The sequence below is a fragment of the Ictalurus furcatus genome, chromosome 3, assembly GCF_023375685.1.
Source record: "Ictalurus furcatus strain D&B chromosome 3, Billie_1.0, whole genome shotgun sequence".
NCBI lineage: Eukaryota > Metazoa > Chordata > Actinopteri > Siluriformes > Ictaluridae > Ictalurus > Ictalurus furcatus.
The window spans coordinates 23,094,852-23,108,092 of record NC_071257.1 but is presented as its reverse complement, the minus strand read 5'-3'; the positions used below and the strand labels follow the sequence as shown (position 1 = coordinate 23,108,092).

The following is a 13,241-nucleotide window of genomic DNA, read 5'->3' as shown; positions in this document are numbered from 1 at the left end:
TAATATTTTAAATCGTTCTCACGGATACTGAATGCTATGGGAACCATTTTTCAGTGCACTTAAAGCTTTTAACAGCTGAGTGACTTGAGATCCTTCTCCAAGTTTTAAGTAAACATGACAGTGTTTATGGGAGTCGTGGATTAATCTCCTCTGAAAACCCTGCAGAAGCAAACTGGACTGGTGTATAACTAATTCATGAGCACTTTCTTTGCTCATTTGTAATGGTATATTATCCTCCTGTATATACCGAGCATAGAGGGGGCGCCATCTGAAACCACCTGCACCTAATTGCTTTGGGAGTTCTGAGGCAGAATGAAAAAGATCCACACATGAATGTTTTGAGAGCAGTTAAAACCAAACTGAAAGACCATCACCCACAAAGAGCGAATTAAGCAGCAATATGCATAAAAATGCAAATTCAAGAAAGAAGTAAACAGCATGATGAGCTCACTTATTGATTACTTATTGACTGAGGATTTCTGCATAGTGAAAACTGCTGTAAAGTTCTCTACTCTTAAATCACATCTAACGTTAAGTAACAAGGCTTTCCACTTCCTCCGCATCTTGAAGCACGTGCACATTTAAATGTGTCTGTATTTATATACACAGCTCACATAACTTGCGCATAATCACTCAAACAGACTTCATCTCAAAACGAGAGCGACTTACCCATAATTTGCTCTCAAAGTAGAACGCATCAAGCAGCTTGACTATGTACTGATGGTCACAGGAAGCAAGGATATCTATCTCAACCATGTAGTCTTCCAGCTCCTCCTCTGTCTTGGTGTCAATCACTTTAGCAGCTGCAAGTGCGCCTGTTTGTTTGTTCTGAGCCTGAAACAAAAGGGAGGGATGGTTCAATAGACTGCAAAGAAGACCAAAAACGTGTAAATAATCTAAACGTGTCAACTGCATAACAATACAGAACACAGGAGGAATCTGTCATTAAGAACAAAAAACAGGTAATTAAAAGTAAGCTTCAAACATACAGTATATCAATTAATAGCATGTAGATCTTTGGTACTACAAATATTTTATGCGTTACACTGCAATATAGGTGCATGTGCAAAGTTACTTATAATTACATACGTTCTTATTGACTCAGAAGCTCACCAGGTGATTCACAGGCTTATTTACTCATTCCTTTATTTACAGTCTATATTTATGCTTCTGTTTATAATTTTACAATTAATGTGACTAAGGAACAGTCTAGTCTGCGTCTGATTGAAAGATTTTTCATCTATAACTCTATTATAGCTTCAATTATTGTTTGCGTTGTTTAAGGCATATGGTTAGTTTAGTTTTTATCCTTCACGGCCTTTATAACAAGGAAAATGTCAATGGGATATTTTGCTTCATCTGACCTACCTTAATATGTATCCACATCAACTGATCTTTAAATTTAATCAACCTGTAGTGTTTCCCACTGGAACTAAAATCGTCAGGGCTATCTTAACATATTTTTAAGTTGAATTTAAAAGTGTGTTTCAAAAAAAAAAAAAATATGCTGCTCAATTGTATATAGTTTTGCTCATTAAGTGTTCTAATAGTGTAGAAAACGTAGCGCTTAAATGTGGAGTGAACCAGAAATCTACAAAAACCTGTTACTGAATGACCATACAAACAACTCAGAATAACAGTGAATAAATGAAAAATAATAATAAATTAGAAAACCCTACATATTCATATATTTTTGGGCTAAAATGTAAAGCTATGAAAGAATTTACAGTCGTGATTTGCTTTTTCCATGGCTCTCCAAGATAAGGTGTATTTTATAGTAAGTCGCTGCTTCAAACAAGTTCTAAATCAATAACAATACGCAAGACATGATCTTTCATGGTGTGACTGATATCAAAGACTTTGCAGCATGGAGTCAACAACATATCTATGCTTAAATAAAAAGATTTAAATCACCACATCTACAGTTGCAATCACAATTATTCAACCCCCATTGCAAATCCCCTTGCAATCCCATTGCAACCCCCATTGCAGAAGTCCTGGAAGATCCTTCAGGGCCATCACAGTCACCTGACAAGAACCCCATAGAAAATCTCTGGTGGGATTTGAAGGCGGCGGTTACAGCACGCAAACCCAAGAATATTACTGAACTGGAGGCCATTGCTCATGAGGAATGGGTTAAGATTCCTCAGGAATGCTGCAAGAAGCTAGGCATCTCATTTGCAGCAGGTCAGAAAAACAAAAGGGTGCTCTACTAAGTACTAAAGATGCTTGGCATGAAGGGGTTGAATAATTTTGAAATGGGAGAAATCATTATAAGTTGCATTTTCAGCTGAATTTGGGAAACCACTTGAAGCATTCATTGTGTTGAATTATTTCAATTGTTTTTGTTTGATTTGTTCATTGCAAACAGCTGAAAGTCTGTAAATTTTTACAATAAACCTGATTTGCAATGGGGGTTGAATAATTTTGATTGCCACTGTATTTGATCATATTTGCAGGATCATATTTACTGACTCTTAAGCCTAGGTATTTAAAAAAAAAGAAAAAAAAGAAAGAAAGAAAAAAAAAACAACAGGTGAAAATAAGCACAGACCTCTAAGGGTTAATCTAAATAGCAAGCATAACATCTCCTAATATTAGAGCACTTAATCATTGGACTGTAAGGGTTAAACATGCAGCGAACCACAAACTTACTATTAGTCTGACTTTGTCAATTTAAATGTATATTAAAGGTACAGCAGTGTCACCACCCCAGCAACAAGGAAATGTACAGTTTGGGACTGAGATTGTTGTACACAGAAATTCAATTCAATTTCAATTAAATTTTATTTGTATAGCGCTTTTTACAATGGACATTGTCTCAAAAAAGCTTTACAGAAACATATAAACACAGGATACAGATTTTAAGTGTGTGGATTAATCCCAATTGAGCAAGCCGGTGGTGACAGTGACTTTGTCTCTGTAACTGCTGCGGGTTTAAAATAGCATCAATGTTCAAAAAAGCAGAACAAAAAAAGCAGAAACAAGGCAGAATTACCTCATCAAGAGGTGTGGCACAAAACTGTTTGAGAAAGCACTAGTGACCTCACTGTACACACTGTGTTTGAGCACAGACTAATCATCTATGCTCGTATATTCATTTCACTCCAGTCAAGTGAAGATTGATTTCAGAGTCAGTTCATGTACAGTCTCTGATAAAGAGTGTGTACCTTCAGCAGTATGTTATAGCACATCTATTTTAATGGGAGGAGTGACACAATTCCAATCAGTAGTTCCTACACAGCTGGAAGTGCCAAGCCTATTTTGGAAAGAGCTTCAAGTGTAATGTTTATGGATACGAAAAACACAGAGCAGTGGACAGAGAAAGGAACAAGGGAAGTGTGTGTGGCTCAGACTTTCTATTTACACAAAGCTTTTCGTCATACATTCTCACACTGCTTTTCTTTGTACTAGCCAACACCTCTCCCTTCAGTAATCTTTAAGGAAACGGATGCAGCTTTTACGCAACTTAAAAGCCGACCTAACACAATATTCTGAACACAGACTGCATACAGCATGTACAGTATACAGTACTGTGCAAAGGTCTTAGGCACCCTTTTTATATATATATATATATATATATATATATATATATATATATATATATATATATATATATATATACATACACACACACATACATACATACAAGCTTTGTTATAGATTTTTATTTTACAACTTCTACATTATTGAGTCAGTACAAAAACATTTTAGATTTCCAAACATTAGTTTTCCAGCACAAAATTGACAGGAAAATGTTTGTATATCAGTAAAGAAACCAGCATATTAAGTACTAGGAGACACTTTTCACACAAAAACCATAATGAAGGCTGCTGGATTTTGCTGCAAAAATAAGTCAAAGTCTCCAGAAGAAGAGTATATGGTTCTGCAAGATGCTCAATAAAACTTACAGCTCATTTCATTATTCATTCATCAACCTGCACTAATTCTACCTGAGACCACTTTTTTTTTTAAGCAAAGGGTCAACACACCAAATATTACCTTTGCTTCATGTATTACTGTTTACTGCTCTTTATAGTGTTTTTTTTAAATGGAGAAATATTTCATTTCATTATTTTGAAGGCATCTTTGCTCTACAGCATTTTTTTTTGCATGTGCCTAAGACTTTTGCACAGTACTGTACATCAGCTAATTTTCTGAATATCGTTAGGTTAATAAGGATAGTATTTGCACTGCCACTACACTTTAAGGCTGTTTCACCTAAGACAACATCCAACATAAGATACTAATGTTAAACATCCATCATCATGATAGCGATTACAGCAGCCTGTTCGCTTTGAAACTGATTCAGTGTTTCAGCTAGCCTAGTTCTGAGCCTACTCAAAGCCTGGTGTTTGCATTGAGGGTGGGAATGTCATAAGGAAAAATCCTCTGGTGTGACACATGCTTACAGTGTTCTCTCACACCCATCCACCTCGCTCTGCTCTGATGTAAAGAGTATGGAAAGGGACACTTGCTGAGAAGCCTCCTCCACTGATCCATCTGCTGAATCACTATGTGCATGTTCACACTTGACTACACCTTTATATGAAGATGAAACATTAAAACAGAGTGAGTGAGTTAGAAGCTGTAATGTAAGAGTATCCTACTGAACGTTGTTAAAATCCCTCGTGAGGATCACACTAAAGCAATGGCAAACTAACTGAATCAGAAATTAACCACCAGCTGCTTCCTCAAGGTTTTTTTTTCCCCCGCCAGCTGGTTTGGAGACTCGTATACAACTGGTTAACAAAATGTATTAAAGTTAAAGGCTGTGTCTGAAATTGTTCCTTCACTCACTCATTCAGTCATTATTTACTATATAGACCAGAGGTATTCAACTAAAATTTGTAAAGGCCCAATGACACAAAATTAGGGCTGGGCGATACATCGATATAATATCGATATATGAGACATTATCATGTGACACACTTTTCTGAGATATCGCTTTTTTCTATGTTTTTAATAATTACAAATTAAACCGTACTGAACAGATGCTGTTGATTTGATGCAATTTTTTTAACTTCGTTGTCCTTGTAGGCATTAAAGAAAAGTATCTTCAAACTCAGTTTAATGTTTTTTTGTTTCTTTTACTACTGTATTGCAGACTGTTTGTTATCTAAATTATTTTTCGTGATATGCACCGTGTATCGTATAAATGTCCTCAAGTCCAGCCCTACACAAAATTCCTTGCTTACAAAAGGTCCACATAAGTAACTAACACGACTGAATGGTGACAACAGCTGTCTTTTAAAGCTTAACCTTTAGTGATTAGTTCTTGGCTATGAACAGACCAATCAAAGTTACTACTTTCGAGGAGAATAAATGCATGCTTCTCATCATTTGCCCTTTTAACATTCTGCCTTCACAGTCAAGATAACAATATCATTATATTGCCAGTAATGATATGCCATAGCCATATCATTACTTCACTAATCAGAACAGAGAGGGTAAATAAAAGGAAAAATCTAATAAAATCTGTGATAACGCTTCCCATTCTGAATGAACGTCCAGTAGTGAGTCTCTGGTCCAATAACCTGAAATTTGGCTAAATTATTTACATAAATGTAAGTGATTGGATAAACTGCATCAAAGGATCTTCTACAGAAGCTACCATGATTGATGTTTAGAATCAGTGAACAATGGCCAGTATTCAGTTATACCTGCTTAAATATTGGGTTTTTTGGCTCTGTATCAGGCTCGTAATCCTCCAGTTCACAACCCCTGATATACAGTGTTCTATATGGAGGCAACCATGAGGAAGACACTGGGCTGAATCACTTATGGTGATTTTCCACTGCGCGTTGCAACTCGACTCTGCTCGTTTTTTTGGGGCTGTCCAATGTGGATAGTACCCGGTACTTTTTTTTAGCACCACCTCGGTCGAGGTTCCAAGCGAGCCGAAACGATACTAAATGTGAGCTGAGGGAGTAAGGATTCTCCTTAACGAGTGGTTCTGTATTGTACCTGAATAAATGTGTGTCATTTAACATACTTTGCGTATGGTAATATTCTAATAATAGAAAATTCTGTATCATTTATCTCATTACAGATAAAATGACAACAAAGGTTTCTGTCTTAGATTTTTACATCTCGCTTGTTACAGATTTCCAAACAGGCATTTATTGAAGTCACTCCTGTCGTGACTGAATCGAGCTTAATCATATCGAGCACTACGTCGGTTCTACAACGCTGTTATTCTACATCCTTGACAGGGTCCATGTTCAGTGTACAGGAAAGGTGTTTGGAATACGGCCTGACCGTGTATTTGTACAAGGCTTTGATAATACAACATTATTCCTGCATGAAGGCGAGTGGAAGATGGCACCTACGTCGAGGCAGCACTAAACTGCAGTGGAAAAGCAAGCTCAGAAAAGTAAAGCGAGTCGAGTCGTACCGTGCAGTGGAAAAGTGGCTTTACTAGCAAGTCCACCAGAAACATATCATCATCGTTATTTAAAAAGATCTGAAGTTACGGTAAATCACATAGTAACAGGAAACCACAAAAATATACAAGGATTAAAAGTGATAAGTCTCAGTATTACATACCACACTAATAAGTACCTGATGACTTTAGAGACGGTTAAGCAACATTCTGATTGATATTTATATACATAGTTGCATGCTATAGTGTAATTTTATAGTATAATTTCAAGCTAAGGGAAATCTCTACGCATTGTGGTACTTAGTGAGCAAGTAGCATGTACAGGCTGTACACCGGATTTATAGTGCATTATGGGTAATAATATAGTGCACTATCCAGGAAATATGATTTCCACTGAGAAGTTAGACATCACTAGATAAAGTGCACTATTTGGTGAATAGGTATCAGATCCAGACAACAAAAATTCACCCTCTGGTCTTGGTTTTAAAAAATAAACAGGAACACCCCAGCCAACCATATGGCAAATGTGTAATGCATGCCACGATAAGGTGCAGTAACAAGACGATCTCCCTGAGAGTACTGACTCTGTATAACTGAGATTTAAACTGAACTGTCTTTATGACCACATTATGACCAATAAATTATCATGATTATTATTTCACCCATTATTATGCAGCCCACAAGTTTTTCACTTGAACGCGTATGGTTAGTTCATTTTTTAAAATCCATTACACACTGCAGCGCTTATCTTTAGAAGGCGAGATGTTAGTGGGAAAGTTTGCTTTCTCTGACCTCCTTTAATACATATCTACATACTTACGGTATCACCTCAATTTATATTTATCTGGAATCTAACACTTTGGTGACTAAGTGTTGTAATAGTGTAGGAAATGTGCTTAAATGTAGTGTGAACCAGAAATCCTACATGGCTTTAAACATACAGAGAACCACAAACCGTTAACTAGTTTGAATGTGCAAATAACCGCAATGGCGCTGCACGCTTAAAATAGCATCAGTGTCCAAAAAGGCAGAAGAACAAGAAAAAGAAAAAACAAGAGGCGTGGCACAAACCTGTGTGGTCTTTATGACCCTATGATCACAAGTTCACTTGTACCACGTATCGTACTACAGATCCAACTGTTTTGTCTGGTAGTACAGTTGGACCCTTGTCAATAGTCTTTTGTGTCTTACACATATAATAGGGGATTATAATGCTGGCAGCCTATTACATTAATGAATGCAGGAGTCATCAATACCAGTCCTGGAGAGCCAGAGTCCAGACTCGCTGGTGATTTCGAAACACACCCAGCTCCCACTTTTTCAATACAAGTCCAGTATCAGAACCCTGCATACGCAATGCTGATCTCAGAAAGCTTTGGCTGTCAGATTGTGCACAATGTTACAGGTACAAAGGTGACAATTTGAGCTAAATCCAATCAGATTGTGATCACATCTCAGGATCACACGGATCTCCTTTGAACAGTGGACTAGTTCAACAAACAGACTTCATATAAAACCATAATGAACTTTCCTTTGCTTTCACACTATCCGTTGTCACCCAGATGAGGATGGGATCCCTTCTGAGTCTGGTTCCTCACAAGGTTTCTTCCTCATATCATCTTAGGGAGTTATTCCTTGCCACTGTCGCCACCGGCTTGCTCAATTGGGATTAATCCACACACTTAAAATCTGTATCCTGTGTTTATATGTTTCTGTAAAGCTGCTTTGAGACAATGTCCATTGTAAAAAGCGCTATACAAATAAAACTTAATTGAAATTGAATTGAATTTCTGTGTTCAACAATCTCAGTCCCAAACTGTACATTTCCTTGTTGCTGGGGTGGTGACACTGCTGTACCTTTAATATACATTTAACTTGAAATCCTGTCTATTATTCAAGGTGCATAACTGGACATTAAAGCTTTATACACCGCATGCACCTTTCCAAGTAAAAGATTCCAGGTACACAACACGTACCAACCCAGTGACAAGGGAAAGTAGTGTGGTACCTTCGTTTCTGAAAGTGTAACAAGCCCATTGTTAAACTGGATGTCTTTGTCCAGGGTATTCACCAATTCACTGCTCTGGACTCTGTTCCTCCAGGACGGGAATTAAGGATCCCTGCATGAGGCTGACATATGATCAAAATAATAAACAAGCTTGCAAACTCCTCCACAAATCCTGTGCAAGACTATGCAGTGAGTCAGAATGATCAACAGATCCAGACGCAAAGACAAAAATAAATAAATAAATAAATAAATGACAAACGTCATGGCAAAACTGAGTTGAGCAGGCTTGACCAAAACACTCGTGTGGTTGGAAAGAAGGGGCTAGGTGGTGTCGGTCTCTAATGCACAACTGACAACACAAACACAATCTGCCATCTTTACCTTGTAGACCTTCCCGAAGGCTCCATCTCCGAGCTCTCCCACAATCTCCCACACTTCCTCCGGATTCACGTCTCGATGGACGTGCTCGTACTGCTTCTTCTTTTTGTCCATGCCAAGCTTAAATATCTTCCGCAGGTTGAAAAACGACATCTTTACCGCTCGAGAAACTGTGAAATAAATAAATAACTAAAACTAACCCTATCAGCCACCGACTTTAATTCAACTAAGTTTGCTAACTAGCTTTTCCCACGCATTTAATAATAATAATTATAATTGTTATTATTATACGGCAGTTAAAAGCACAAGAGTAATCTCTACTTTATGTTGGATGTGCCGGAAATTACTAGCCTACTGAGAACTGAGCAATAAACTGTGTATGCTCTAAACATAAACATGTCCATAACGGTACTGGAGAATAAGTCGACCGTAGATACAAAATAGTAGTCCTCTCCTTTAGTTAGCTCTTCTGGCGCTCCTTCTGTTTATTTTCTCGGGTTTAGCAGTCAAATGAGAGCTGGTCCTTCTTCAAGAAAATCAGCTTTTAAAAGAAATATCGCTTCAGCTCGTCAGAGAGTAGGTGAGAAAATCAATAAAACTGTCTATTCATCCAACAAATATTAGGAGTCCAAACAGAAGTAAACGGAAGCTGAAGTCCAAACTCCTCGGAAAGCTGCTAGCTTAGCTTACAGGCTCAATGCATACAAACGGTCACGGCCCAGCCGCTCGCTCGCTCGCGCGCGCTCTCTCTCTCTCTCTCTCTCTCTCGCTCGCTCAAGCCTGTTCCTGTTTAAAGAAAGAAAAGAAAACAGGCCTAAAACAAGAACCCGCACTACTCTACCCTATTGCCCGGCAGAACAGGTTGTTGTATCGTGTTTAAATTGTCCGGCCTCGTTTACAGAAAAGCTCATTCTGTTTACGTCCAACTTCTGAAAAAAGATGAGGAGCCGTCGCTGGATGGAGAAGGCGCTTGCACAACGATGATTTAGAAAGAGTGTGCGCATGCGTACTGCAGCCGAACAGTGACGCGCTAGTTTAACAGGAACTAGAGCTGTTCAAGTGAACAGTACGTAATTGAATGTTGTGAGGAGGGGAAAACAATCTGTAAAAGTATTATCAATCAGTGCCAAAACTTAATATCTGTAAAAATGGGGGGTTACAAAAAAACTAATAAGTGTTGAATTTTCTCAATAAAGTCTGATCGAAAACAGTAATGTGATAGATCTATAGACTATATATAACTTACATATATATACACATATAGATAGATAGATAGATAGTAGTAGTAATAGTAGTAGTAGTAGTAGTAGTGGTAGTAATGGTAGTAGTAGTAATAGTAATAGTAGTAGTAGTAGTAGTAGTAGTAAACCCAGGCCTGCATTCTGCGATCTTTAAAAATAAATAAAAGTGGTTTGGTATAAAATCAAATAAACAGATCATACTCCAAGCATTGAAGGAAGGCAATTTCAAATTTGGGAGTCCATATGATACATATTACTGTCCTCATTCATACATTAGTACAAGTACACCATTTCATACTTTTCTTTTGGGTGTAAAGTTCTAGCCAGTTGCACTGACTTACAGCGGAAACGACTGTAGACTAATAACATTAAAAAATCATCAAATAAAGATGTTGCGACAGATTTTCATAAACAGAGTTATGTCCACTGTTCATCATACTGCGTGCTGAGTTTTATAAGCAGTGTGGTTGAATGAATTTGACAGGATTTGAAAACAAAGTGATGGGATTGGACTGGAATAGTCACTTTTCCTATAGAGAGAAAGAAAGAGAGAACACATAAATATGTGGTACAACAGGAATGCTAAATTAGTCACTGCCCATCTAGCTCATCCCCTAAACATCTTTCTCCTATTGTGAGGTTCCACCCAAAACCAGGCTATAACACGCTTTACTGTTCGAATTTTAATAATAATTTAGAAGAATTAAATGTGTTTTTTGTTTGTTTGTTTGTTTGTTTTTACAAATATTTGCTTAACTTTTTTTGGCCTACACTCAATAACAGCTCTTTTCCAGACATAGCTGGTCCCTTGTGGTTCGGTGTAGGTTTTAACACATTCTTTCTGATGTTTTGTAATGATTCAGAAGTACATCACGTAACTGCAATGATACACTTTCTCTTGCCAAAACACACACACACACACACACACACACACACACACACACACAATGTACTTTAAGCAGTTCCATCAGTGTCTGATTAAATATATAAAACTTTATTTAAAGTCCCATCCTCGGTGTTCCCATGACAGGTTCCAGATCTGCTGCAACCCTGACCAAGATAAAGCGGTTAATGATGTTAAATAAATGAATGAGCTTCACACACATTTTTTTCATTGTTATAATTACTTAAAGAACTTAGATCAGATCACAATGCCTTCTGGGCTCATTCCACTACTGAAGTCTAAAGACATGTTGAGATAATACAGTAACGTAACAATCATTAAGATGGAGATAGTGATTGTCCCAAAGGAAAATGGTCAAGGGAAGTCGATAAGGGCATGTTCAAAACAGTCTGAGAACGTAGGCTTGGATGAAATGCAAATACAGTGACATCTACTGGAGACTAGGAGTTAATACAGTGATTACACACCTGGGCATGTCATTCAGTGAGCCAACACAAAGATGGTGGATTCTCCTAAAAGCACAAACGAAAACAGTATTTCCAGTCTATGTGACTCTCCTACTGTTAAGCAGCTGGAGGAAATCCTGCACAGAGGTCAGTTATCATGTAACCATGTCGATGAAGTGTGGCCCAGTCTGTTTCTGGGAGACATGTAAGTCTGTTTATGTTTATTATATATTACTAAAGCTTGCATTATCAATAATCTCTTATTGTATAATATATTTCTGACCTTTCTACAGGTACATGTCTCATGACAGATATGGCCTCTGGAGACTTGGTATTACTCATGTTCTGAATGCTGCTCATGGGAAAATATGTTGCAAAGGTAGTGATGATTTCTATGGTACCACAGTGCAATACTATGGTGTAGCAGCTAATGACCTGCCTACATTTGATATTTCACCTTTCTTCTACCCTTCTGCACAGTATATTCATCATGCTCTCAGCACTCCCAGAGGTACAACACACTCATTTGTCTGTCATACCACATTGTGGTATTTTAATGTGGTAAATTCTGTAATGTCACCATATAAAAATTTAATGAACGCATACTAATATTCTCATTCCTGTTTGTTCAGTTCTGTGGATTGCAACGTATTATGAATTTCTTATTTGCATACTTTTGAGCTTTTGAAATTGTTAATAATGATTTAATAAATTGATCGTTTATATGCTCTGTGGAAAATATCGTCTTCTGAATTTTGCACCTACACAACCTTTGTTCCTTTAAATATCTGGATGCTTTGTAGTTTCCATGTTTTGGAGAATTGATGCAGGATAAATTCATATTTACTTGTATAGACTTTGTATCAGTTTATTCCGCTTTTAATATCCTGTGTAAACTGTTCGAGCTACAAAGACAGTTATCAACTCATTTTCTAATATTTAATATCACTTTTTCCTCAGCCAAAGTCTTTGTGCACTGTGCTGTTGGTGTAAGTCGTTCTGCTGCCCTGGTCTTGGCTTATTTAATGATCTATCACAACTACACCTTAGTGGATGCTATCCTGAAAGTTAAAGAGAAGAGGTGGATTTTTCCAAATCGAGGATTTCTCCAGCATCTTATAAATCTGGATTCTGAACTAAAGAGTGAATCTCAACGTGACTGTCCTGTGCATGGAGAAAACTAATGACAAATGTATTAGTACATGTAAAACAGAGAATAGGCAAAGATGCTTGAACAGACATATGACAGCATGTAGAATAAGTATATTATTTTTGTCAAAAATCAGCACTTAATAAATATATACACTATATGGTCAAAAGTATGTTGACCATCACACCCACATGTGGCCCTTCCTCAAACTGTTGCTACAAAGTTGGAAGCACACAATTGTACCAAATATCTTTGTATGCTGTAGCATTACAGTTTCCCTTCACTGAAACTAAGGGGCCCAAACCTGTTCCAGCATGGCAGTGCACCTGTGCACAAAGTGAGCTCTATGAAGACATGCTTTGCCAAGGTTGAAGTGGAAGAACTCAAGTAGTCCTAACCCCAACCCTCCTGAACACCTTTGGGATGAATTGGAATACCGACTGAACCCCAGACCTCCTCACTCAACATCAGTACCTGATCTTGTGGCTGAATAAGCAAATCCCTACAGACATGCTCTACAATCTAGTGTAAAGCCTTCCTACAAGAGTGGAGCTTAAATATAAATATATGAGCTGAATATATTAATATATAAAATCTGAGATAAATCAGTGTTTTTTATGCGTTTCTAACATTCATTTATTTGTTTGTTTATGTATTTATGAATTTATTTACTTATATTGTAAAATTATAATTTTGTGGTATTTATTGCCGTTTAGCGTCTTAATAACA

The 13,241-nt window shown here is 37.3% G+C and overlaps 2 protein-coding genes across 5 annotated transcripts in view; one reads left to right on the top strand and one right to left on the bottom strand.

Moving 5' to 3' along the window:
• Positions 1–9,763, bottom strand: part of slka (STE20-like kinase a) — a 30,626-nt gene extending 20,863 nt beyond the window's left edge. For all 3 annotated transcript variants that reach the window (XM_053621562.1, XM_053621563.1, XM_053621564.1), the window contains exons 1-2: positions 8,775–9,763; positions 670–834 (exon numbers count right to left, since the gene is read on the bottom strand). In XM_053621562.1, the coding sequence (XP_053477537.1) occupies positions 670–834; positions 8,775–8,924 (315 nt within the window). In that variant the 5' untranslated portion in view covers positions 8,925–9,763. The remainder of the gene's footprint in view (positions 1–669; positions 835–8,774) is intronic.
• A 1,410-nt stretch (positions 9,764–11,173) lies between these two features.
• On the top strand, positions 11,174–13,193 carry si:ch211-223p8.8 (dual specificity protein phosphatase 13A family protein). 2 transcript variants are annotated; one of them, XM_053621567.1, is made up of 4 exons: positions 11,174–11,567; positions 11,656–11,741; positions 11,843–11,873; positions 11,995–12,383. In XM_053621567.1, the coding sequence occupies exons 1-4, from the start codon at positions 11,416–11,418 to the stop codon at positions 12,017–12,019; spliced, it is 294 nt and encodes a 97-aa protein (XP_053477542.1). In that variant the 5' UTR covers positions 11,174–11,415; the 3' UTR covers positions 12,020–12,383. The 2 variants fall into 2 exon arrangements, with proteins under 2 accessions (XP_053477542.1, XP_053477541.1); XM_053621566.1 differs by having other exon boundaries at positions 11,656–11,873; positions 12,323–13,193.
• Positions 13,194–13,241: the final 48 nt, after the last annotated feature.

Bases quoted from the DNA above. Each gene is read 5' to 3' on its own strand.
- si:ch211-223p8.8 (XM_053621566.1), top strand. From the start codon at position 11,416: ATGGTGGATTCTCCTAAAAGCACAAACGAAAACAGTATTTCCAGTCTA. The intron at 11,568-11,655 runs GTAAGTCTGTTT...ACCTTTCTACAG, and splicing joins AGTCTGTTTCTGGGAGACAT to GTACATGTCTCATGACAGAT. The intron at 11,874-12,322 runs GTACAACACACT...CTTTTTCCTCAG, and splicing joins TGCTCTCAGCACTCCCAGAG to CCAAAGTCTTTGTGCACTGT.